Source organism: Leuresthes tenuis, unplaced genomic scaffold, assembly GCF_036924035.1.
Source record: "Leuresthes tenuis unplaced genomic scaffold, fLeuTen1.0.hap1 SCAF_24, whole genome shotgun sequence".
Lineage (NCBI taxonomy): Eukaryota > Metazoa > Chordata > Actinopteri > Atheriniformes > Atherinopsidae > Leuresthes > Leuresthes tenuis.
In genome coordinates this window covers 434,906-462,177 of record NW_027325378.1, presented here as the reverse complement: position 1 = coordinate 462,177, position 27,272 = coordinate 434,906, and the positions used below count along the sequence as shown (strand labels likewise).

Here is a 27,272-nt window from a genome sequence, read left to right as displayed (position 1 = left end):
CTGTTTATTGCCGTTTAATTTGTTTAATTTCATTACTTTTTCTCGTCATGTTTTTATTTCTTTGTTCTATCGCTGTCTTTTATTTTCATAAATTTTACTTCATCATATTACATTTTATTCTTTTCTTTTCAATTTTATATTTATTTCATAATCTTTGAATAACTGTCTTTTTATTTTCATAAATATGTAAAATTTTACATTAATTCATGTCATTATTTCCTCTTCTTCGCCATATCTTTCAAAGAGGATCCGCGTGACTTTTGACCCTCGTAAGGCACCGTCTTGCAGCAAAGATCGTCTATTTACAGAAAGATGTCTTTACATTGACGTTCCGCCTGGTTCCGATGAGCTTCCGGATCCCTTTCATTAGCTTCAGTTCCTCGGATCGTGAAAACAAATCAGAGTGAGACCTCTTCACCTCCTTCAGAATTGCCTGATTCATGAAAACAACAACATCGAGCTCCAGACTCGGAGTCTTTAACGGAGATTTAACGACATTTGTCGCCGCACAGCTCTTCGTCATCGAGTTGTATCGCATCAAGGTAACTCTCAAACAGTTTGGACACCAACAGCAACCGATATCAGCATTTAGCAGCTGTCAGAAAGCTTCGTGCAGCTAACTGAGCTGTTAGCCGACTCTGCTGCTTAATTTCTACCTTAACACGCTTTAATTTCTACCTTAACACGTTTTAATTTCTACCTTAATACGTTCTGTTAAACGCATTAAACACTTTCACAGTCCGCTGCAGCTGATCGACCTTTCCAAAAACTCAAACTGTGACCCGGAAACCTGTCATTTAGCTCGTTAGCAGCTGGCGGTGCGACACCAGGCAGGTTCCGGTATTTATTAAACTGTTCCGGACACTCCTGAGCGAACAAAAGTGGGTAAAATCAGGTGACATTTACTGCTGTGCGAGTCCCCCCCACAGTACACCGGATCCTACATTTCCCAGAATGCACCGGGACTGTCTTCCACCTTTTTGTTGTTTGTTTTTTTTAAATTTAAGTAAAGTTTCTGATAAAAATGATCCAATGAGAGCAGGATCAGATATGAAACTTAACCGGGGGATAATCAACAAAAATGGAAGGTTTATTTGTTTATTCATGTTTAGACCAAAAATATGTCCCTTAGATCATTCTGTGAAGAATTGAGAGCTTAGATTAATGTTGAACCAAAACCTCCTGAAACACTTTAAAGGAAGTCTTCTTCAGAGGGAAACGGCTCCTCCAAGCTCCGCCCAGCTGGGGTTTAGCTCCGCCCAGCTGTGGTTTTAGCTCCGCCCGGCTGGGATTTAGCTCCGCCCAGCTGGGGGGGGGGGTAGCTCCGCCCAGCTGGGGGTTAGCTCCTCCAAGCTCCGCCCAGCTGGGTGTTAGCTCCGCCCAGCTGGGGGTTAGCTCCTCCAAGCTCCGCCCAGCTAGGGTTTAGCTCCGCCCAGCTGATGGTTTCCTCCGGCTGTTCGCAGCTTTCCCTCCGGCTCCCTTTGAGTTGTGTTGCTGCTGTTTTCAGACAGGATGGCCCAGCAGAACACGGAGGCGAAGCTGAAGAACCTGCTGAAGCAGGAGAAGATCCAGCTGTGGAACCCGCCGTACACCGACGAGCAAAACCAGTCGGGACAGCAGCACATGCAGGTATAACTGAACATTTATATCACGGGTTCTTTCTAAATTATATCGGTTTCACGGTATCTGACAGTATCTATTTTTCTGAAGCGGGTGTTAACCTAAATTTCTAATAATTTCGAATAATTACTGCAGTAAATATTTTACTGTCCTGAGGAGTGAATATTGTAGAAAAATATTAATGTCCACCTGAGTATTAATGAAGTGAAGGAATCAGACTGAAAAAACTGAACAAAAGAACTGAACATCCATCAATAATATTGAAACGAATAAATAGAAAAGGTTCAGCTTCATGCAGATTAATGGAGCCGGTTACTTATGTCTTATGTAATATAAACAGAGCAGGTGATGCATATCAGTAACATGCAGAAATAGTTTTTTACAGGTTTAACTTGAAAGATTAATTTTCATGCAGGAGCCAAAAAGCATCTGGAAAGTATGATGAAAATATGACTAAAATACAGAAACACAGTAAAAGTGGGTGATAATGATAAATATAAATGAATAATAAGTAAAGAAAAGGTTATCAACACAAGGTTTAGGGTCAATTACCCAAATACATTTTTACATATTTTTGTTGATATATCAGTTTACTTTGAGACATTTTCTGTCTTTAATTTGTCAGTTTGGGTCCTTCAGCCGTGGATTTATTATCCTGTCGATTATTATTATTTAGTATTATTTATTATTATGTTTATGATGTTTATGTTTATGCACATAACAACATATGTAATGAAGAAGTATTTATAAGTTGTACAAATACATTAATAATGATAAAGAAAGGCTTCAGTCTCGTGGTTCCTTACTTCAGTCTCGTGGTTCCTTACTTCAGTCTCGTGGTTCCTTACTTCAGTCTCGTGGTTCCTTACTTCAGTCTCGTGGTTCCTTACTTCAGTCTCGTGGTTCCTTACTTCAGTCTCGTGGTTCCTTACTTCAGTCTCGTGGTTCCTTACTTCAGTCTCGTGGTTCCTTACTTCAGTCTCGTGGTTCCTTACTTCAGTCTCGTGGTTCCTTACTTCAGTATCGTGGTTCCTTACTTCAGTATCGTGGTTCCTTACTTCAGTATCGTGGTTCCTTACTTCAGTATCGTGGTTCCTTACTTCAGTATCGTGGTTCCTTACTTCAGTCTCGTGGTTCCTTACTTCAGTATCGTGGTTCCTTACTTCAGTCTCGTGGTTCCTTACTTCAGTCTCGTGGTTCCTTACTTCAGTCTCGTGGTTCCTTACTTCAGTCTCGTGGTTCCTTACTTCAGTCTCGTGGTTCCTTACGTCAGTCTCGTGGTTCCTTACTTCAGTCTCGTGGTTCCTTACTTCAGTATCGTGGTTCCTTACTTCAGTATCGTGGTTCCTTACTTCAGTATCGTGGTTCCTTACTTCAGTCTCGTGGTTCCTTACTTCAGTCTCGTGGTTCCTTACGTCAGTCTCGTGGTTCCTTACTTCAGTCTCGTGGTTCCTTACTTCAGTCTCGTGGTTCCTTACTTCAGTCTCGTGGTTCCTTACTTCAGTCTCGTGGTTCCTTACTTCAGTCTCGTGGTTCCTTACTTCAGTATCGTGGTTCCTTACTTCAGTCTCGTGGTTCCTTACTTCAGTCTCGTTCAGCTGACCCTGACAGATTTAACCGTGTTGTGGTTCTGCCGTCAGGAGCTGGCGGAGCGCTACGCCCCGCTGGTGTCTCTGCCGGCGGCGGAGGTGGCGGGCGCCCTGGAGACGATCCGAGCTCAGGCGGTGAACAGAGGCAAAGGAAACAAGACGTTCAGGGAGACGAGCGTCGCCACGCTGGAGCTGCTGCTGCCCAGAGACAGCAAGAAGGTGGAGGCTCAGCCCGCCGCTCAGAGCTGGTGAAATGTTGTCTTTTACTGTTCCTCACAAAGGCAGCTTTTCCTTTTCAGGACCCCAAGAGGAAGAACTACCTGGAGACCAGGCTGGACGTGCCGGTGCAGCAGGTGGTGGACAGGTAACCGCATCCAGCAGCCGCGGCGCCACGTTTTCAGCGTTTTCAGGCTGCAGGCGGCGTGCTGAGCGGCGTGCTGAGTGTGTTTGTGTGCTGCAGGATCGGGGAGGAGTTCAGTCTGAAGCACATCAAGCTGATCCTGAACGGGAGGACTCTGTGTGCAGGTCAGCGCAGGTTCTGCTTCATTTAAAGCTGTTTCTGAGGCCTCAGAACCTGTTGCTTTCAGCACAGCGTTCGGACTCCTCTTTCTTAACAGGTGGAGACTCAGCAGGAGCTCAGCTCCACCCTTTCTGTCAGCTTCTGCTCCTGCAGTCAGACCAAAAACAGCCTTTTTTATCCCCATTCTGTCCATAAAGCTAAGAATAAAGCCACTGCTGCTGTTCTGAGGGCATGTTTTATGTCTGCTCCCTGCAGACCAGCGCCTGGACCAGCAGGGCGTGAAGAACCACAGCAAGATGATGGTGCTGAAGGTGAGTGACGCCGAGCAGGTGAGCAGGGAGGAGGAGGAGAAGAAGAACCAGAGTGAGAGCCTGCAGAGGACAAAGAAAGGCTTCCAGATCCTGTCTGAGAGAGGTGCTCACTCTGCTTTCCCATCTCTGTCTGTCATGGAGCTTTTCTGCTGCACACGATTAATTTTTATGAACCGATCTGTTTGTCAGACGGCAGCGAGGATCCAGACACCACGCCTTACCTGGAGATCGCAGACCAGAGGGGAAACCCTCTGAAGATCCCCCACCAGGAGAAGAAGGTAGAACAGCTGAGTGGCGTCTTTCTACTTTAGATTCATTAACTTTAACACCAGGAAGAAGACGGTCCGCTGGATTGGGTCGAGCTCCTGGAGGTCTGTGTGACGTTCTAGTTTCCTTTTAGACATCTGATCGTACTACGGGCCACTTTGGGCTGAACTGAAGCCAAACTGGCAGCTGGTTCCACAGAGAGGCGCCTGATAACTGAAGGCTCTGCCTCCCATTCTGCTTTTAGGGGCCTGATAACTGAAGGCTCTGCCTCCCATTCTGCTTTTAGGGGCCTGATAACTGAAGGCTCTGCCTCCCATTCTGCTTTTAGGGGCCTGATAACTGAAGGCTCTGCCTCCCATTCTGCTTTTAGGGGCCTGATAACTGAAGGCTCTGCCTCCCATTCTGCTTTTAGGGGCCTGATAACTGAAGGCTCTGCCTCCCATTCTACTTTTAGGGGCCTGATAACTGAAGGCTCTGCCTCCCATTCTGCTTTTAGGGGCCTGATAACTGAAGGCTCTGCCTCCCATTCTGCTTTTAGGGGCCTGATAACTGAAGGCTCTGCCTCCCATTCTGCTTTTAGGGGCCTGATAACTGAAGGCTCTGCCTCCCATTCTGCTTTTAGGGGCCTGATAACTGAAGTCTCTGCCTCCCAGTCTGCTTTTAGGGGCCTGATAACTGATGGCTCTGCCTCCCATTCTGCTTTTAGGGGCCTGATAACTGAAGGCTCTGCCTCCCATTCTGCTTTTAGGGGCCTGATAACTGAAGGCTCTGCCTCCCATTCTGCTTTTAGGGGCCTGATAACTGAAGGCTCTGCCTCCCATTCTGCTTTTAGGGGCCTGATAACTGAAGGCTCTGCCTCCCATTCTGCTTTTAGGGGCCTGATAACTGAAGGCTCTGCCTCCCATTCTGCTTTTAGGGGCCTGATAACTGAAGGCTCTGCCTCCCATTCTGCTTTTAGGGGCCTGATAACTGAAGGCTCTGCCTCCCATTCTGCTTTTAGGGGCCTGATAACTGAAGGCTCTGCCTCCCATTCTGCTTTTAGGGGCCTGATAACTGAAGGCTCTGCCTCCCATTCTGCTTTTAGGGGCCTGATAACTGAAGGCTCTGCCTCCCATTCTGCTTTTAGGGGCCTGATAACTGAAGGCCCTGCCTCCCATTCTGCTTTTAGGGGCCTGATAACTGAAGGCTCTGCCTCCCATTCTGCTTTTAGGGGCCTGATAACTGAAGGCTCTGCCTCCCGTTCTGCTTTTAGGGGCCTGATAACTGAAGGCTCTGCCTCCCATTCTGCTTTTAGGGGCCTGATAATTGAAGGCTCTGCCTCCCATTCTGCTTTTAGAAACTCTGGGAACCACAAGGAAACCTGCAGCCTGAGAGCAAAGTGCTCTGTTGGGGAAATATCCAACTGTGAGATCTTTAAGATGTGATGGAGCTCGGTCATTAAGAGCTTTATATGTGAGGAGAAGAATCTTAAATTCTATTCTGAATTTAACAGGGAGCCAATGAAGAGAAGCTAAAACTGTTTAAAGTAGTTTTACATTAGAAAGTAGAGTCAGAATCACAGGAATAAGGTGGGGGGCGCTGCTGGCTGTCTGACTTCCCTTTGCTGTGTTCAGGCGCTGATTCTGGCCATGGGCTTCCACGAGAAAGGCCGCTCTCTGATGAAGAGGAAGCAGTACGACAACGCGCTGTGTCACCTGCTGCAGGCCGACCAGCAGTTCAGGTACAGCTCTGTCTTTAGGTTAGAAAGTTCTGCTCCAGAACCGACTCTTTGAGCTGCCATGATCCGAAATAAATAAAAAAAATATGGAAATGACTGAATAAATAACTAATTTAATAATAACTAATAATAAATGATCGTAAATGCGACTGAAATTAAGTTAAAAACATTATTTATGCAAAAATAATTCAGTAGAAAGTTAAATAAATGCTTTTTTCTGCTGTGATTTTCATCCTTTAAAGTTTTTATTTAAATTTAATTATTTAAATTCTTTGTTTATTTATTTTTGTATTATTTTTCTTTCCATCATATTGATCTATTTTTTCACTAAACATTTCAGAATAAAATTATGTATTTTCTTTGCTCTTTGCATATTCTCCTCCAGTTTATTACCTTTTTATTTCCATGTTTTCATGCATTTTGTTCTGCTTCTTTATGCAAATGAGGGGGCGGTCTTTCAGAGTGCATCATTGACTCAGCTCCTCACCTATTGGCTGATCATCCGGCTGCAAAAATCATATTTTAAAACCTGGGGATTGATTCCCGGATTATTTAAAAAGACGGTAACAGTTTGTTCTCTTCGTCTCTGATTGGTTTCCCTAAAATTTCGCACTTTCTTTATAAAGTTTGAACAAAAAGCTTCGCTAACTTGATTTAGTTGTTGTCCTGGCAGTAAGTTAAGCTAACCGCTAACGCTGTTAGCCACTTCCTCAGGTCTCCATGGCGACACAATACAATAAATAGAACAAATTACCCAAGTTAAATACAAACTGTATGATGAAATCAAACGATGTAAAGGAAAGTTACGCAGAAATAAAAAGTAAAGACATTAAATGTTAAATAAAATGAAAAACTGAGTTGCAAAGTAAATAAACGGCAACGTAAAATATACTAAATAAAAATGAATCCAGTTTAAAAGTAAAGCAGAAACATGAATTTTAGTCGCATTTATTCTCATCTTAACTTATTTGTTCGGCCATTTCTATATTTTTGTATCTATTTCAGATTATTAGGTCAGATGTTTGGAGTGTAAACTCAGATTAAAGCTGCAGAGACCTTCTCTGTAGCGATTAGAGCGAGTCAGCGTTGTTGTGGCGGCTCCCAGCAGCCGGTCAGTGATGCGTTGGCGTCTCTGTGTGGGCAGTAAGTGCGGCTCGGCGCTGCTCAGCTCGGTGGATAACTTCGCCGTGCTGCAGCTGGACATCGTGTGGTGCTACCGGGCGCTGGAGGCGCTGTCCTGCCTGGACGACAGCCGCAGCCGCCTGCAGAGGGCCGAGGACGGCTTCCTCAAGTGTTACGGCGAGCAGCAGCAGAGGCTGCTCATGATCAAGGTGAGGCGAGTGATTTCAGGCAGTTTCACATGTTTATTCACTTTGTCATTTAATATTTATTCATTCAAAATGCAAAATGATACCAAATAAAATCATCTAAATGAATGCATTTGATGTGTTTTCTTTATTTAACACATTTTAATGTGAAAATAAGGCACAAATGAAACAAAAAGAATGCATAAGGCTTAAAATTAGAGCAGAAATATAAACTCATGTCCCGTTTAACACTGTTTGCTGGTTAATTGAATATATTTCTATGATTTATTGACATATCTGTGGATGAAATCCACATAGCTTCAGTTAAACTCAGTTTAAATTGATTATCAGTGACAGGAAACGCTCTTAAATAAACCTTTAGCACCTGAAGTTGAGGAGGTTACGCGTTCTTTGAGCGCTGCAGTACCAGGTTCTGCCACCAGGTGCTTAAAAAGACGTCCTCAGGTGTGTTGACGCTTGTTTTCAGGGTAACTCGGGCAGAGAGGAGGTGCTGTTCCTCCGGCTGTACCTCCTGCAGAGCCTCCTCTCATACGTCGAAGGAAACGACTCTCAGGCTCGACTGCAGCTGTCCAAAGTACGTCCAGATGTTCGGTGAAGGAGCACAGCTGCACAGCTCCTCCTGCAGCCTGAGCTCACCTGTTCGTTGTCCTCCGTCAGGTGGAGTCTCTGTACGGCCGTCTGTGTCTGGACTCGGAGAAGATGGCTCAGCTGATGGCACTGGGTTTCACCGAGAGAGAAGCTCGGCTGGGACTCAGGGCGTGTCAGGGAGACCTGCAGGAAGCCGCCATCCACATCAGCAACCGCAGACAGGTGACGCTTTCAGCCTTTCAGCCTATAAAAGTCTTACTTTATCGCTCTCAGGGGGGAAATGATGGATGGTAATGAGTGGGGGGGTAGACATTCCTGATGTTTCACAGCAGTTCAGAGACTGTTTTCTTCTGTTTTCTTCTGTCATTTTAACGGCTCAGTTGGGCTCCCCCTGGTGGCAGAGAACAGAATCACAGAAACAAACACTAAATAAACCTTTATTTTTTTAATTTGTCAGACTTAGTCTGACTAATCAGATCAGTAACTGTGAGGTTTTGGTCCACGTTAGGACCTTGTTAGGACCTTGTTAGGACCTTGTTAGGACCTTGTTAGGACCTTGTTAGGACCATGTTAGGACCTTGTTAGGACCTTGTTAGGACCTTGTTAGGACCTTGTTAGGACCATGTTAGGACCTTGTTAGGACCTTGTTAGGACCTTGTTAGGACCATGTTAGGACCATGTTAGGACCATGTTAGGACCATGTTAGGACCATGTTAGGACCTTGTTAGGACCGTGTTAGGACCGTGTTAGGACCATGTTAGGACCGTGTTAGGACCGTGTTAGGACCTTGTTAGGACCGTGTTAGGACCGTGTTAGGACCATGTTAGGACCTTGTTAGGACCGTGTTAGGACCTTGTTAGGACCTTGTTAGGACCTTGTTAGGACCATGTTAGGACCATGTTAGGACCTTGTTAGGACCGTGTTAGGACCGTGTTAGGACCGTGTTAGGACCGTGTTAGGACCATGTTAGGACCATGTTAGGACCTTGTTAGGACCTTGTTAGGACCTTGTTAGGACCTTGTTAGGACCATGTTAGGACCATGTTAGGACCATGTTAGGACCTTGTTAGGACCGTGTTAGGACCATGTTAGGACCATGTTAGGACCGTGTTAGGACCGTGTTAGGACTGTGTTAGGACCGTGTTAGGACCGTGTTAGGACCTTGTTAGGACCGTGTTAGGACCTTGTTAGGACCATGTTAGGACCTTGTTAGGACCATGTTAGGACCATGTTAGGACCATGTTAGGACCTTGTTAGGACCTTGTTTGGACCTTGTTAGGACCTTGTTAGGACCTTGTTAGGACCATGTTAGGACCTTGTTAGGACCTTGTTAGGACCTTGTTAGGACCATGTTAGGACCTTGTTAGGACCATGTTAGGACCATGTTAGGACCTTGTTAGGACCTTGTTAGGACCTTGTTAGGACCATGTTAGGACCATGTTAGGACCTTGTTAGGACCTTGTTAGGACCTTGTTAGGACCATGTTAGGACCATGTTAGGACCTTGTTAGGACCTTGTTTGGACCTTGTTAGGACCTTGTTAGGACCTTGTTAGGACCATGTTAGGACCATGTTAGGACCTTGTTAGGACCGTGTTAGGACCTTGTTAGGACCATGTTAGGACCTTGTTAGGACCTTGTTTGGACCTTGTTAGGACCTTGTTAGGACCTTGTTAGGACCATGTTAGGACCATGTTAGGACCTTGTTAGGACCATGTTAGGACCTTGTTAGGACCATGTTAGGACCTTGTTAGGACCTTGTTAGGACCTTGTTAGGACCATGTTAGGACCATGTTAGGACCTTGTTAGGACCTTGTTTGGACCTTGTTAGGACCTTGTTAGGACCATGTTAGGACCTTGTTAGGACCATGTTAGGACCATGTTAGGACCTTGTTAGGACCTTGTTTGGACCTTGTTAGGACCTTGTTAGGACCTTGTTAGGACCATGTTAGGACCTTGTTAGGACCGTGTTAGGACCGTGTTAGGACCATGTTAGGACCGTGTTAGGACCGTGTTAGGACCGTGTTAGGACCTTGTTAGGACCGTGTTAGGACCATGTTAGGACCATGTTAGGACCTTGTTAGGACCGTGTTAGGACCTTGTTAGGACCTTGTTAGGACCATGTTAGGACCATGTTAGGACCATGTTAGGACCATGTTAGGACCATGTTAGGACCTTGTTTGGACCTTGTTAGGACCATGTTAGGACCATGTTAGGACCTTGTTAGGACCTTGTTTGGACCTTGTTAGGACCTTGTTAGGACCTTGTTAGGACCATGTTAGGACCTTGTTAGGACCTTGTTAGGACCTTGTTAGGACCATGTTAGGACCATGTTAGGACCATGTTAGGACCATGTTAGGACCTTGTTAGGACCTTGTTTGGACCTTGTTAGGACCTTGTTAGGACCGTGTTAGGACCGTGTTAGGACCGTGTTAGGACCTTGTTAGGACCGTGTTAGGACCATGTTAGGACCATGTTAGGACCTTGTTAGGACCTTGTTAGGACCTTGTTAGGACCTTGTTAGGACCATGTTAGGACCATGTTAGGACCATGTTAGGACCTTGTTAGGACCGTGTTAGGACCGTGTTAGGACCGTGTTAGGACCGTGTTAGGACCGTGTTAGGACCGTGTTAGGACCGTGTTAGGACCGTGTTAGGACCTTGTTAGGACCGTGTTAGGACCTTGTTAGGACCATGTTAGGACCTTGTTAGGACCATGTTAGGACCATGTTAGGACCATGTTAGGACCTTGTTAGGACCTTGTTTGGACCTTGTTAGGACCTTGTTAGGACCTTGTTAGGACCATGTTAGGACCTTGTTAGGACCTTGTTAGGACCTTGTTAGGACCTTGTTAGGACCATGTTAGGACCTTGTTAGGACCATGTTAGGACCATGTTAGGACCTTGTTAGGACCTTGTTAGGACCTTGTTAGGACCATGTTAGGACCATGTTAGGACCTTGTTAGGACCTTGTTAGGACCTTGTTAGGACCATGTTAGGACCATGTTAGGACCTTGTTAGGACCTTGTTTGGACCTTGTTAGGACCTTGTTAGGACCTTGTTAGGACCATGTTAGGACCATGTTAGGACCTTGTTAGGACCGTGTTAGGACCTTGTTAGGACCTTGTTAGGACCATGTTAGGACCATGTTAGGACCATGTTAGGACCATGTTAGGACCTTGTTTGGACCTTGTTAGGACCATGTTAGGACCATGTTAGGACCTTGTTAGGACCTTGTTTGGACCTTGTTAGGACCTTGTTAGGACCTTGTTAGGACCATGTTAGGACCTTGTTAGGACCTTGTTAGGACCTTGTTAGGACCATGTTAGGACCATGTTAGGACCATGTTAGGACCATGTTAGGACCTTGTTAGGACCTTGTTTGGACCTTGTTAGGACCTTGTTTGGACCTTGTTAGGACCTTGTTAGGACCTTGTTAGGACCATGTTAGGACCTTGTTAGGACCTTGTTAGGACCTTGTTAGGACCTTGTTAGGACCATGTTAGGACCTTGTTAGGACCATGTTAGGACCATGTTAGGACCTTGTTAGGACCTTGTTAGGACCATGTTAGGACCATGTTAGGACCATGTTAGGACCTTGTTAGGACCGTGTTAGGACCATGTTAGGACCATGTTAGGACCTTGTTAGGACCTTGTTAGGACCTTGTTAGGACCATGTTAGGACCATGTTAGGACCTTGTTAGGACCTTGTTAGGACCGTGTTAGGACCGTGTTAGGACCATGTTAGGACCTTGTTAGGACCTTGTTAGGACCTTGTTAGGACCATGTTAGGACCATGTTAGGACCTTGTTAGGACCTTGTTTGGACCTTGTTAGGACCTTGTTAGGACCTTGTTAGGACCATGTTAGGACCATGTTAGGACCTTGTTAGGACCGTGTTAGGACCTTGTTAGGACCATGTTAGGACCTTGTTAGGACCTTGTTTGGACCTTGTTAGGACCTTGTTAGGACCTTGTTAGGACCATGTTAGGACCATGTTAGGACCTTGTTAGGACCATGTTAGGACCTTGTTAGGACCATGTTAGGACCTTGTTAGGACCTTGTTAGGACCATGTTAGGACCATGTTAGGACCTTGTTAGGACCTTGTTTGGACCTTGTTAGGACCTTGTTAGGACCATGTTAGGACCTTGTTAGGACCATGTTAGGACCTTGTTAGGACCTTGTTTGGACCTTGTTAGGACCTTGTTAGGACCTTGTTAGGACCTTGTTAGGACCATGTTAGGACCATGTTAGGACCTTGTTAGGACCGTGTTAGGACCGTGTTAGGACCGTGTTAGGACCTTGTTAGGACCGTGTTAGGACCGTGTTAGGACCATGTTAGGACCTTGTTAGGACCTTGTTAGGACCTTGTTAGGACCTTGTTAGGACCATGTTAGGACCATGTTAGGACCATGTTAGGACCTTGTTAGGACCTTGTTAGGACCTTGTTAGGACCATGTTAGGACCATGTTAGGACTTTGTTTGGACCTTGTTAGGACCATGTTAGGACCATGTTAGGACCATGTTAGGACCTTGTTAGGACCTTGTTAGGACCTTGTTAGGACCTTGTTAGGACCGTGTTAGGACCGTGTTAGGACCGTGTTAGGACCTTGTTAGGACCGTGTTAGGACCGTGTTAGGACCATGTTAGGACCTTGTTAGGACCATGTTAGGACCATGTTAGGACCTTGTTAGGATCGTGTTAGGACCGTGTTAGGACCGTGTTAGGACCGTGTTAGGACCGTGTTAGGACCATGTTAGGACCATGTTAGGACCTTGTTAGGACCTTGTTTGGACCATGTTAGGACCTTGTTAGGACCGTGTTAGGACCTTGTTAGGACCGTGTTAGGACCTTGTTAGGACCGTGTTAGGACCTTGTTAGGACCATGTTAGGACCTTGTTAGGACCGTGTTAGGACCGTGTTAGGACCATGTTAGGACCTTGTTAGGACCGTGTTAGGACCGTGTTAGGACCGTGTTAGGACCTTGTTAGGACCATGTTAGGACCATGTTAGGACCATGTTAGGACCTTGTTAGGACCTTGTTTGGACCATGTTAGGACCTTGTTAGGACCTTGTTTGGACCGTGTTAGGACCTTGTTAGGACCTTGTTAGGACCGTGTTAGGACCTTGTTAGGACCGTGTTAGGACCTTGTTAGGACCGTGTTAGGACCTTGTTAGGACCGTGTTAGGACCGTGTTAGGACCGTGTTAGGACCTTGTTAGGACCGTGTTAGGACCGTGTTAGGACCTTGTTAGGACCTTGTTTGGACCGTGTTAGGACCTTGTTAGGACCTTGTTCGGACCATGTTAGGACCTTGTTAGGACCATGTTAGGACCATGTTAGGACCTTGTTAGGACCATGTTAGGACCATGTTAGGACCTTGTTAGGACCATGTTAGGACCATGTTAGGACCTTGTTAGGACCTTGTTAGGACCTTGTTAGGACCTTGTTTGGACCATGTTAGGACCTTGTTAGGACCTTGTTAGGACCATGTTAGGACCTTGTTAGGACCATGTTAGGACCATGTTAGGACCATGTTAGGACCATGTTAGGACCATGCTAGGACCTTGTTAGGACCTTGTTAGGACCATGTTAGGACCATGTTAGGACCTTGTTAGGACCGTGTTAGGACCTTGTTAGGACCATGTTAGGACCTTGTTAGGACCTTGTTTGGACCTTGTTAGGACCTTGTTAGGACCTTGTTAGGACCATGTTAGGACCATGTTAGGACCTTGTTAGGACCATGTTAGGACCTTGTTAGGACCATGTTAGGACCTTGTTAGGACCTTGTTAGGACCATGTTAGGACCATGTTAGGACCTTGTTAGGACCTTGTTTGGACCTTGTTAGGACCTTGTTAGGACCATGTTAGGACCTTGTTAGGACCATGTTAGGACCTTGTTAGGACCTTGTTTGGACCTTGTTAGGACCTTGTTAGGACCTTGTTAGGACCTTGTTAGGACCATGTTAGGACCATGTTAGGACCTTGTTAGGACCGTGTTAGGACCGTGTTAGGACCGTGTTAGGACCTTGTTAGGACCGTGTTAGGACCGTGTTAGGACCTTGTTAGGACCTTGTTAGGACCTTGTTAGGACCTTGTTAGGACCATGTTAGGACCATGTTAGGACCATGTTAGGACCTTGTTAGGACCTTGTTAGGACCTTGTTAGGACCATGTTAGGACCATGTTAGGACTTTGTTTGGACCTTGTTAGGACCATGTTAGGACCATGTTAGGACCATGTTAGGACCTTGTTAGGACCTTGTTAGGACCTTGTTAGGACCTTGTTAGGACCGTGTTAGGACCGTGTTAGGACCGTGTTAGGACCTTGTTAGGACCGTGTTAGGACCGTGTTAGGACCGTGTTAGGACCATGTTAGGACCTTGTTAGGACCATGTTAGGACCATGTTAGGACCTTGTTAGGATCGTGTTAGGACCGTGTTAGGACCGTGTTAGGACCGTGTTAGGACCGTGTTAGGACCATGTTAGGACCATGTTAGGACCTTGTTAGGACCTTGTTTGGACCATGTTAGGACCTTGTTAGGACCGTGTTAGGACCTTGTTAGGACCGTGTTAGGACCTTGTTAGGACCGTGTTAGGACCTTGTTAGGACCATGTTAGGACCTTGTTAGGACCGTGTTAGGACCGTGTTAGGACCATGTTAGGACCTTGTTAGGACCGTGTTAGGACCGTGTTAGGACCGTGTTAGGACCTTGTTAGGACCATGTTAGGACCATGTTAGGACCATGTTAGGACCTTGTTAGGACCTTGTTTGGACCATGTTAGGACCTTGTTAGGACCTTGTTTGGACCGTGTTAGGACCTTGTTAGGACCTTGTTAGGACCGTGTTAGGACCTTGTTAGGACCGTGTTAGGACCTTGTTAGGACCGTGTTAGGACCTTGTTAGGACCGTGTTAGGACCGTGTTAGGACCGTGTTAGGACCTTGTTAGGACCGTGTTAGGACCGTGTTAGGACCTTGTTAGGACCTTGTTTGGACCGTGTTAGGACCTTGTTAGGACCTTGTTCGGACCATGTTAGGACCTTGTTAGGACCATGTTAGGACCATGTTAGGACCTTGTTAGGACCATGTTAGGACCATGTTAGGACCTTGTTAGGACCATGTTAGGACCATGTTAGGACCTTGTTAGGACCTTGTTAGGACCTTGTTAGGACCTTGTTTGGACCATGTTAGGACCTTGTTAGGACCTTGTTAGGACCATGTTAGGACCTTGTTAGGACCATGTTAGGACCATGTTAGGACCATGTTAGGACCATGCTAGGACCTTGTTAGGACCACGTTAGGACCACGTTAGGACCGTGTTAGGACCGTGTTAGGACCATGTTAGGACCGTGTTAGGACCTTGTTAGGACCGTGTTAGGACCTTGTTAGGACCATGTTAGGACCATGTTAGGACCGTGTTAGGACCGTGTTAGGACCATGTTAGGACCTTGTTAGGACCATGTTAGGACCATGTTAGGACCTTGTTAGGACCTTGTTAGGACCTTGTTAGGACCATGTTAGGACCGTGTTAGGACCATGTTAGGACCATGTTAGGACCTTGTTAGGACCGTGTTAGGACCTTGTTAGGACCGTGTTAGGACCTTATTAGGACCTTGTTAGGACCATGTTAGGACCATGTTAGGACCATGTTAGGACCTTGTTAGGACCTTGTTAGGACCTTGTTAGGACCATGTTAGGACCATGTTAGGACCTTGTTCGGACCATGTTAGGACCTTGTTAGGACCATGTTAGGACCATGTTAGGACCTTGTTAGGACCATGTTAGGACCATGTTAGGACCTTGTTAGGACCATGTTAGGACCATGTTAGGACCTTGTTAGGACCTTGTTAGGACCTTGTTAGGACCATGTTAGGACCTTGTTAGGACCTTGTTAGGACCATGTTAGGACCTTGTTAGGACCATGTTAGGACCATGTTAGGACCATGTTAGGACCATGTTAGGACCATGCTAGGACCTTGTTAGGACCATGTTAGGACCACGTTAGGACCGTGTTAGGACCGTGTTAGGACCATGTTAGGACCATGTTAGGACCTTGTTAGGACCGTGTTAGGACCTTGTTAGGACCGTGTTAGGACCTTGTTAGGACCTTGTTAGGACCATGTTAGGACCATGTTAGGACCATGTTAGGACCTTGTTAGGACCTTGTTAGGACCATGTTAGGACCACGTTAGGACCTTGTTAGGACCATGTTAGGACCATGCTAGGACCATGTTAGGACCATGTTAGGACCTTGTTAGGACCATGTTAGGACCTTGTTAGGACCTTGTTAGGACCATGCTAGGACCATGCTAGGACCATGTTAGGACCTTGTTAGGACCGTTCCTCTGCCTGTGAAAGTGATGCCGTTGTGTTTGCTGCGTTCAGGAGCGTCAGGAGCTGATGAACCGCGAGAGGCAGAAGAGGAGGACCAGGATGGACGCCATCTCCACCCTGATGGAGCTGGGATTCTCCCGGAGAGACGCTGCCAGAGCTCTGCACCACGCCGAGGGAAATGTGGACAAAGCTTACGCCGTCAGTGGCTTCCTGTCTTCATACTTTCCTTCAGCTCATTCATAAATCAGTGTTTCACAGAAGGGAAAGGCAGATAATCAGAATCTGTAGAAGAAGCAGTATATTTGACACTTTGAATGTAGTTGTTCAGTATTTTCCTGCCTCTCGGGGGACTCTGACGCTGTGTCACTGTTCTCAGATCCTGCTGGACTCCAGCCAGGCTGCTCAGGCCACCAACAACAACACCGAGGGGACGGTCAGTCCAGAGAAGGTGGAGCAGGTGGGACTTCTTTCCAGATGCTGTGTTCCCTGTTAAAGCTAGCTGTGCTCATCCAGCTGTTTGTGTGCCTGCAGCTGCTGTATTTGGGTTTCGAGAGGGACTCGTCTGAAGCGGCGCTCAGACTGACAGCCGGAGACGTTCCATCTGCAGCTCAGCTGCTGCTGGACAACCAGGGGGTGCTGTCCTCCGAGCTGCTGTCCCCACCCTCCACCTCCTCCTCCCCATCCTCCGAGGAGCCCAGCACCTCCTCCAACTCCCCAGGTGAAGCGCACACCTGAGCGGCTTCTGTGCATCCATCAAACTTTCTTCATAGAAACCTTCATCAGGCTCGTCTCCATCACTTTGTAGTAAATAAGTGTTTCTGTACCGCGAGCAGCAGGTGGCGCTGTGGGCTGCGTCTCACATGTCTGTACAGGAAACTGAAAAAAAAACAGTCCAGACGCACTTTTATCGTTCCAACCATGTGTTCTGGTTTAGTTGATCAGTAGCACAGGCCAGAGGACAGCCAGAACCAGAACCAGGCCCAGACCCAGAACCAGGCCCAGGCCAAGACCCAGAACCAGGCCCAGAACCAGGCCCAGAACCAGACCCAGAACCAGAACCAGGCCCAGGTCAAGACCCAGAACCAGGCCCAGGCCCAGACCCAGACCCAGACCCAGAACCAGGCCAAGACCCAGACCCAGAACCAGGCCCAGACCCAGACCCAGAACCAGGCCCAGACCCAGACCCAGACCCAGAACCAGACCCATAACCAGACCCAGAACCAGAACCAGACCCAGAACCAGGCCAAGACCCAGACCCAGAACCAGGCCCAGGCCCAGGCCCAGACCCAGACCCAGAACCAGGCCCAGGCAAAGACCCAGGCCCAGGCCAAGGCCAAGACCCAGAACCAGGCCCAGAACCAGGCCCAGACCCAGAACCAGACCCAGAACCAGACCCAGACATCAGGAAAAATAAAATAAAAAAATGTATTCCTAAAAATGATTAAAAAAACAAACAAATTAATAGAAAATTAAATAAATAAACACACTCAAACAGCTCATGCTCCTCCTCGGCACACGGTCAGCAGCATAGCGGTGGTCCATAAAAATTCTGAACAGACTGAAGTTTCAGGCTCATAAAGGGCCTGAAACCTGATTATCGCTGAGAGGAAAATGTCTGTGGTAACATAGACCGATAACTTGCTACTTAACTTGCGACCGAAGCGTTAACTTGCTGCTTACTCATATTGCTAGCTGTAAATGCTAACATTAGCGATGAATTAGCCTTAGCACAGATATTTCATGTGTTTTCTGTAACGTTATAAAACTGATGTGTTTGAATAGGAACGCTAATGTTTTCTAAAGCTAAAAACTAACTTTCATCTTCAATGGACGGCTTTGTTTCAAAGCTAGCTACATGCACACCTCAGCAAGCAAATCTCCTGACTGAGTCCAAACTGAACATGTTGCTGTTCTATTCGAGTCAGTGAGACCAAAACCTTTAGTGAATAATTCCTTAGTTTCAGGTGCCTCATCTGATTTAAATGTGTTTGATGCCAGAGACGAATGAAGGAAAGAAAAACCTAAAAAACCTTAAGTATTTATTTTTGTGTGTTTGCTTCACAGTTAAATAACTGTTTGTTGCAACAAGCTACATATTTAATCAAAGGATTAATGAACTATGATATTAATTGTCTTTTTTTTAGTTAGCATCTACCTTAAACACTCCAAGCAAGCTGAAAGCTAATGATGGTTATATAAGAGCAGCTGCATCCTGGTGCGATAAGCTGCATGTTTTACATTCGATATACGATCCGATTAGTCGACTATTAAAATAATAGTTTGTGGCAGCCCTAATGGAAACGCCACCCTGTATGACCTCATTATTATTCGGTTATTACAGCATTTATGGCACCATATTACCATTGTTCTTATTTCTACAGTGTTACCACATCACAGCTCTTTATTCCCGTTACTTCTGCCCTCTTATGCCTCGATGTAGCCTGGTTTGGACCTGGTTATTACTTTGTTATTACCTGGTTATTACCTGGTTATTACCTGGTTATTACTTTGTTATTACCTGGTTATTACCTGGTTATTACTTTGTTATTACCTGGTTATTACCTGGTTATTACCTGGTTATTACCTGGTTATTACCTGGTTATTACGTTGTTATTACCTGGTTATTACGTTGTTATTACCTGGTTATTACCTGGTTATTACCTGGTTATTACCTCGTCACTTGGTGTAATTCAAAGTGCAGCTTTTGTTTATCGATTTGTGTGACAGAAATGTTCCTGTTTTGCCTTCAGAGGACAACGAGTTGGTCAACGAGGTGTTGGAGGACATTTCCCGCCATGAGGAGGACTATCTGGACCTGACGCTGGAGGAGGAGAGCGAGCTCATCGCCGTCATGAAGACCTACCTGAACCGAGAGCCCAGCCACACCGTGTGACACGCTCACCGTGGAGGACCCTCATCGACAGAAGGCCTTTAACCAGCACCCTGTTCCAGCCTAAAGCCAAATCTGAACCCCTAAAAACTCCTCACATGCAGCTCCAGTGTTCTGACCCTCTGCAGGTGTTTCAGTGCAGAAGTTAAACAGTAAAGTGCCAAAGCAGGCCTCAGAATAACCACCAATAACTCTGAAAGCTTGTTTCTTCCTGTGGTTGGAGGGTTTAAACTGTTCAGACTGATGAGGCATGAACAGATGATCGGCTCTGTGTGCCAGATGTTGTGCTCTGGGTCGACCACAGGAGGCGACGTTGTTTTATTGCTGGAAGCGAAGCCGCGTTTTCTGTTGATTTCCTTTCAGGCTGAGTTTTGTGTCTCGTGCTGCCAATAAAAAATTAAGGTTTTTGTTTAGCTGATTTGTCTGAGAAGCTGAAATGTGTTCAGAGTTGGCCCAGTTGGCCCAGTTGGCCCAGTTGTTTGGTCACAGCTGGAGCAGCTGAACGGTTCCAGTTCGGAGCTCCAGGCTTATTCTGTGTCCTCAGAGAAGTTTTTAAAACCTTTTAAAAAAGTCTTCACTGGTTAAACTCAACCAAATGAGCACTGAAAGCCTAATAAATACTGGCTGCTCCCTCAGGTGTGTTGGACACGAACAACACGTCCGACGCCATGACAGCAGAAAATATTCTGTTTCCACGGCGACCAGGTGGGGATGCAACCAGAGCCCCTGAACAGCAGCAGGTGATGCTGCTTAAATGTACATCAGATTGTTTGAGGAGAAATGTTTTAAATGAGCATGTGATGGAGTTCCACAGCTGGTGTTCGTTAATGAGCCTCTTTAAACTCTTTAAACCAGCGGAGCTGAGCCTGAACTCTAACTCTTTCAACTCTTTAAACCCTTTCAACCCTTTCAACCCTTTAAATCCTTTAAACTCTTTCAACTCTTTCAACTCTTTCAACCCTTTAAACCCTTTAAACCCTTTAAACTCTTTAAACCCTTTAAATCCTTTAAACTCTTTCAACTCTTTCAACCCTTTCAACTCTTTCAACTCTTTCAACCCTTTAAACCCTTTAAACCCTTTAAACTCTTTCAACTCTTTTAACTCTTTAAACCCTTTCAACTCTTTTAACTCTTTAAACCCTTTAAACTCTTTCAACCCTTTAAACCCTTTAAACTCTTTTAACTCTTTAAACCCTTTCAACTCTTTAAACCCTTTTAACTCTTCCAACTCTTCCAACTATTTTAACTCTTTCAACTCTCTGCCAGCGGAGCTGAGCCTGAACTCTAACCCTTTTAAACCCTTTAAACTCTTTCAACTCTTTCAACTCTAACCAGGAACATGTGTTGGGTGTGTCTGGGTGAGGTGTGGCCACACAAATCAACGCTCACAGTGTTTGATAAAAAACCTCTTTTCTTATCTCGGGGTTTATTTATTGTACATGATTAGGCACTGGTCACCGGGGGGGGAGCCCACGGGGTTTAGAAGTAGTTGACGACTCTGCGGATGGACTGGATGTTGGGGTTCTGGGCCTGCCACTCGTTGTGGCTGCAGTAGTTTCCACGCTCCACGATGTACATGCGACCACGGAAGTTTGGCTCCTCGTACATCACCCAGCTGAGGAGGGAAGACATGTGGCTTAATGACGGTTTGATGCTTCACTTCAGCACAGAAAACATGCTTCTGCTTCGGTTTTTAAAGCACATTCACTTTTAATCACTGTTTTTCTCTGAGCCTCTCTGACCTTCCTTTAAATGATAGAAACATCTTCCTGATGACCTTCCTTTAAATGATAGAAACATCTTCCTGATGACCTTCCTTTAAATGATAGAAACATCTTCCTGATGACCTTCCTTTAAATGTCAGAAACATCTTCCTGATGACCTTCCTTTAAATGTCAGAAACATCTTCCTGATGACCTTTAAATGATAGAAACATCTTCCTGATGACCTTCCTTTAAATGTCAGAAACACCTTCCTTTAAATGTCAGAAACATCTTCCTTTAAATGTTAGAAACATCTTCCTTTAAATGTTAGAAACATCTTCCTGATGACCTTCCTTTAAATGTCAGAAACATCTTCCTGATGACCTTCCTTTAAATGATAGAAACATCTTCCTGATGACCTTCCTTTAAATGATAGAAACATCTTCCTGATGACCTTCCTTTAAATGATAGAAACATCTTCCTGATGACCTTCCTTTAAATGATAGAAACATCTTCCTGATGACCTTCCTTTAAATGATAGAAACATCTTCCTGATGACCTTCCTTTAAATGTTAGAAACATCTTCCTGATGACCTTTAAATGATAGAAACATCTTCCTGATGACCTTCCTTTAAATGATAGAAACATCTTCCTGATGACCTTCCTTTAAATGATAGAAACATCTTCCTGATGACCTTCCTTTAAATGATAGAAACATCTTCCTGATGACCTTCCTTTAAATGATAGAAACATCTTCCTGATGACCTTCCTTTAAATGATAGAAACATCTTCCTGATGACCTTCCTTTAAATGTCAGAAACATCTTCCTGATGACCTTCCTTTAAATGTCAGAAACATCTTCCTGATGACCTTCCTTTAAATGTTAGAAACATCTTCCTGATGACCTTCCTTTAAATGTCAGAAACATCTTCCTGATGACCTTCCTTTAAATGTCAGAAACATCTTCCTGATGACCTTCCTTTAAATGTTAGAAACATCTTCCTGATGACCTTCCTTTAAATGTCAGAAACATCTTCCTGATGACCTTCCTTTAAATGATAGAAACATCTTCCTGATGACCTTCCTTTAAATGATAGAAACATCTTCCTGATGACCTTCCTTTAAATGATAGAAACATCTTCCTGATGACCTTCCTTTAAATGATAGAAACATCTTCCTGATGACCTTCCTTTAAATGTCAGAAACATCTTCCTGATGACCTTCCTTTAAATGTTAGAAACATCTTCCTGATGACCTTCCTTTAAATGACAGAAACATCTTCCTGATGACCTTCCTTTAAATATCAGAAACACCTTCCTTTAAATGACAGAAACATCTTCCTGATGACCTTCCTTTAAATGATAGAAACATCTTCCTGATGACCTTCCTTTAAATGATAGAAACATCTTCCTGATGACCTTCCTTTAAATGATAGAAACATCTTCCTGATGACCTTCCTTTAAATGATAGAAACATCTTCCTGATGACCTTCCTTTAAATGATAGAAACATCTTCCTGATGACCTTCCTTTAAATGATAGAAACATCTTCCTGATGACCTTCCTTTAAATGATAGAAACATCTTCCTGATGACCTTCCTTTAAATGATAGAAACATCTTCCTGATGACCTTCCTTTAAATGATAGAAACATCTTCCTGATGACCTTCCTTTAAATGATAGAAACATCTTCCTGATGACCTTCCTTTAAATGATAGAAACATCTTCCTGATGACCTTCCTTTAAATGATAGAAACATCTTCCTGATGACCTTCCTTTAAATGTCAGAAACATCTTCCTGATGACCTTCCTTTAAATGATAGAAACATCTTCCTGATGACCTTCCTTTAAATGTCAGAAACATCTTCCTGATGACCTTCCTTTAAATGATAGAAACATCTTCCTGATGACCTTCCTTTAAATGATAGAAACATCTTCCTGATGACCTTCCTTTAAATGATAGAAACATCTTCCTGATGACCTTCCTTTAAATGATAGAAACATCTTCCTGATGACCTTCCTTTAAATGATAGAAACATCTTCCTGATGACCTTCCTTTAAATGTTAGAAACATCTTCCTGATGACCTTCCTTTAAATGTCAGAAACATCTTCCTGATGACCTTCCTTTAAATGATAGAAACATCTTCCTGATGACCTTCCTTTAAATGTCAGAAACATCTTCCTGATGACCTTCCTTTAAATGATAGAAACATCTTCCTGATGACCTTCCTTTAAATGTCAGAAACATCTTCCTGATGACCTTCCTTTAAATGATAGAAACATCTTCCTGATGACCTTCCTTTAAATGATAGAAACATCTTCATGATGACCTTCCTTTAAATGATAGAAACATCTTCCTGATGACCTTCCTTTAAATGTCAGAAACACCTTCCTTTAAATGATAGAAACATCTTCCTGATGACCTTCCTTTAAATGTCAGAAACATCTTCCTGATGACCTTCCTTTAAATGATAGAAACATCTTCCTTTAAATGTCAGAAACATCTTCCTGATGACCTTCCTTTAAATGTTAGAAACATCTTCCTTTAAATGTCAGAAACATCTTCCTGATGACCTTCCTTTAAATGTTAGAAACATCTTCCTGATGACCTTCCTTTAAATGATAGAAACATCTTCCTGATGACCTTCCTTTAAATGTCAGAAACATCTTCCTGATGACCTTCCTTTAAATGTCAGAACACATAAAAACTGCTGCTTCTTCCTGTTTTATGTGAAGGTTTTGTCTAAATGAAACGAGGAACCTTCCCAACAGGAATGTTCTCGGTTCTTTTCAGGATTATCTGGATTATCTCAGGTGAGTTTCAGTGAAAGCTGAGTGAGTGAAGTGTGTCGCTGTGTGTGCTGCACTCACGCTCCGTCTCCATAGACCCTGATGGAGTTGATGCAGTTTGAGGGGTAGCCGCGGCTCTGCAGGAAGGGACAGTCGTCGCAGATCTCCACGCACTGACCGGAGTAGTTGCAGCTCTCGAACAGCTCAATGCGGTAGTGCTCTCCGTGCTGGGGGCAGAAACAGGAGGACAGGGGGTGAAGTTTCTGACTCAACAGGTTCCAGCTGGAGGTAAAAACTCATCAAAACTAAGGATTCATTTCCTGTTCTTTTGGGTTTTGTCTGACTTAAGTTTAAACTTTGGTCCAAACTGAGTGCAAACATTAACCAAAGCTGCAGAAATGTGTTTGCAGCCCATCCGGCTGCATGTAAGCAGACTTTCATTTGACCCACGAACACAAACGCAGGCCTGAAGGAACTCTTTCATGCTGTGCTTTTGGTCATTTTGTGTTGCTCTAATGTTCCTGAGGCAGAGCTGAACTCAGGACAGACGGCGAGCTGCTGCTCGGTGTTTAAATCTGAACAGCTGATCCTCTGAGGAGCATCACACAGTTCCTGCTGTGTTGGCTGAAAACGGTACGAGGGGTTTACCATGCGGATAGGCTTGCAGGATCCCATGTGGTCGTTGTGGGAGTTCCACCTCTGGAATTCTGGGTACTCGCCATGCTCCAGGATGTACTGCTGGCCCCTGAAGTCGGGGTGGTCAAAGCAGATCCAGGCGCCGCTCTCCACACGGATGGAGTTCACTCTGAAACACACAAACGTGACACTTTAGCGCTTTTCAAACACTGGCAGCTTCTTATTCCCGCCGTCAGACGCATCGAACAGCGGCGTCTCAGCCTGGCATCAGCGTGTGCTGATGAGTTCGATGCCGCCGGCTTAGAGAAGCCGTCCCTTTCTGCCGATGCACAGCAGCAGATTCAGCTCGACCCACATGGATGAGCTGACTGTCGGCCGTGATAATGAGCCACGGTTAGCGTTTCTTCCTCTTCTGTGAGCAGAACTCTGCTTCCAGCCACACTGAGCTACACTCCTGCTGCTTCTCCCCAGAACCAAGCTGCTGATCCTCAGTCCGATAAACTCTCTGTGAGCATAAAGAGGTTCTAACAGGATGAACCAGCAGGGCCCTGCTGTCTCTGCCTGTTTAAAGGACTCCTTTTAGCTTAAATTCTGTCAAAACTCGATGTGCCTCAGCAGAAGGTCTTTGTGTGGGTTCATGGGTGAAAGTGAACATAAACTGAGCTTTACCTGTTCATGAAGCCACGGTCCTGGAAGTTATCACAGTCACCTCTGACCTCCAGCTTCCTGCCGGTGAAGCATTTCCCCTCGTAGAAGGTAATCTGCAGAGAGAACAGAGGCATTATTCCACATGAAACCCACATGAGAGATGGAAATGTTAAAGGCTTTGGCCTCGATGTGAGTCAGAAACGATGCCGAGACACTTTGGGTTCGACCAGTTTGACGCCTTCTCAAACAAACATCTACTCCAGCTGTGCTGAACATCTGCGTCGAGCTGCAGTTCGTTTAAAACAAAGCCAAGAAACGTCTGATTTTAGCAAGTTATCAGAAACAAATGTGTGAAATGGGAAGTTTAAAGTGCAGCTCAGTTCAGTTCCTGAGAATTAAAAAGACATAAACGCTGGGTCCAGTCATCTGAAAGTGTAAAATAAAGACTTCACACAGATTTAAAAAGAAAATTAAATAGAAAAAACCTATTTCAGTGATTATAAATTAATTATAAATTAGCCAACCTCCCCAGTCTTAAACGACTAACTCGTTTGTTTTAAAGTTAAAGCATTCGTCATGAAATTGATTAGAAGACAAATCCATAAAGTTTCCACCCTGTAAAGAAATAAGATTCATCTCAACAAACCACAGAAGCTACACATTACTTAGCTTGTTGCTTAAAATAAGTAATCATCAACAGCATCAACAACCATTTTATCACTGAAACTGAGAAAAAGATCAGCGATTTCGCTCATTAGTGCTGTTTGTCACAAATATTTTAACGTTAGTCCCGCCCAAAAGGCTCAGCCTGCTCTGATTGGTCAGCTCCAGTGGCCTGATCAGGCCCCGCCCACATTCTTTAAATATCTAATTGGTTATAAAGTTAGTACACCCTGCTGAGTTGGATAAAGCAGGTAAAGAAATGAATGGATGGACTTTCAAACGCATTTAAAACACCTACAAACGGTTTTTCTGTTTGGTTTGTGACACAGAATGCAAATAAAAACCTTTTAAACACTTAAATCTAAAAACGACGAGAACAAAAAAAAGTATTTTTCTTTATGTTCGTGTCTTTGGCTTCTCAGAATTTAAATGTAAGAAGATAAACCCTGGAAAGCTAAAGCTAAAAGCTGCTGATTTCTTTTTAAAACTCCAGATGAGCCGAACTTCAGCCTTCAGTCTACTCACCTTTCCAGAGTACTGCGACATTTTAGCCCACTGGATGTCGTCCAAGCTGTCCCACAACCACACACACAGTGTAACAGAGAGAAAGTTGGACACCCCAATATATACGGCAGGGGGGCCAGCGCCCGGCGGGGCACAAAGCAGGCGGCTTTAAAGCTTTCTGCTGCCTCGGCGCTTTGCCTTCATCCCGATATGTCTGCTGATTCTGCTGCATGTGTGTGTGTGTGTGTGGTCTCAATGGAAAGTGCTTTGGCCACAGCTTTGCAGGTCAATGGTAATGCACATGCCACGTTTCTGCAGGACAAACAGGCGCTGAAAGGCAGCACCTTCACCGCAGTGTTCAAACGCTCTGACACAACAAAGAAGTTTCATCAGGACCGTTTAAATCAGCTGATCGATCATTTATCCCAGAGTTATGGGAGCAGACTGAAATATGATGAAACCTTCAGCTGTTTCCTCTTATTTTTATACATCTGAATTATTAAATTAACTCAAGAATGGACAGTTTGTCATGAGCTGAAGTGAAAAGTGACATAAAAACAGGTTAATTCATGTAAAGAGTGAGTGAGAGAACAGATATTAACAATAAAGAATCGTCATCCTGGTGGGAGTCATGGGGGCGGAGCCTATCTAATCCGCGGTGGATGACCTCTGATCGCTGCCCCAGTGGTCGTCTGCTGTCTTTGTTAAAGTGTCAAATGTTCTGATTTTTAAAACATTTCTAAATTATTTAAATGATCTTTTACACTTTTATTTCGACCCATAAAGTAAGAACTAAGCAGTCCTCACTGGTACAGATGGAATAAATGAGACTTATTCTGATAAAACATGAAAGAATAACATATTAGTGACATATTGCTTTAATATTAGCGGCACTTTTTCTTTTAAAACAAAGTAAGTGAACTTTATTTACTGATCAAACATGTAAATTAGTTCATACATTTACTTATCAGCAGAGTTCCGTCTCATTTCTTCACCATTTACAGGGGATTTAGAGGGAAATCTGAATGTCTGAGTCTTTTTAATGGTGCAGAAACAGTGAAACATGAGCAATAAATGAGGTTTTACCCTGAAGTGAAGTCTGCTGCTGCCCCCTGGTGGATGTTCCAGCTTTAACAACTTTATTAAACAACTGAATGTTTGGATTATTTGTA

General features: G+C 44.6%; 2 protein-coding genes across 2 annotated transcripts; one reads left to right on the top strand and one right to left on the bottom strand.

Moving 5' to 3' along the window:
- Positions 1-395: 395 nt before the first annotated feature.
- On the top strand, positions 396-19,571 carry nub1 (negative regulator of ubiquitin-like proteins 1). Its single transcript, XM_072378923.1, has 15 exons — positions 396-542; positions 1,508-1,629; positions 3,261-3,428; positions 3,509-3,573; positions 3,670-3,734; positions 3,985-4,143; positions 4,230-4,318; positions 5,921-6,027; positions 7,169-7,355; positions 7,819-7,926; positions 8,010-8,162; positions 16,320-16,466; positions 16,645-16,725; positions 16,800-16,986; positions 19,019-19,571. Exons 2-15 carry the CDS (start codon positions 1,513-1,515, stop codon positions 19,159-19,161), a joined length of 1,776 nt encoding a protein of 591 aa, XP_072235024.1. The 5' UTR covers positions 396-542; positions 1,508-1,512; the 3' UTR covers positions 19,162-19,571.
- Positions 19,572-20,592: 1,021 nt separating this feature from the next.
- Positions 20,593-25,159, bottom strand: crygn2 (crystallin, gamma N2). The gene is made up of 4 exons (XM_072378936.1): positions 24,955-25,159; positions 24,298-24,454; positions 23,731-23,876; positions 20,593-20,773 (listed from the first exon to the last, which is right to left on the bottom strand). Exons 1-4 carry the CDS (start codon positions 25,086-25,088, stop codon positions 20,638-20,640), a joined length of 573 nt encoding a protein of 190 aa, XP_072235037.1. The 5' UTR covers positions 25,089-25,159; the 3' UTR covers positions 20,593-20,637.
- Between the last annotated feature and the right edge of the window lie 2,113 nt (positions 25,160-27,272).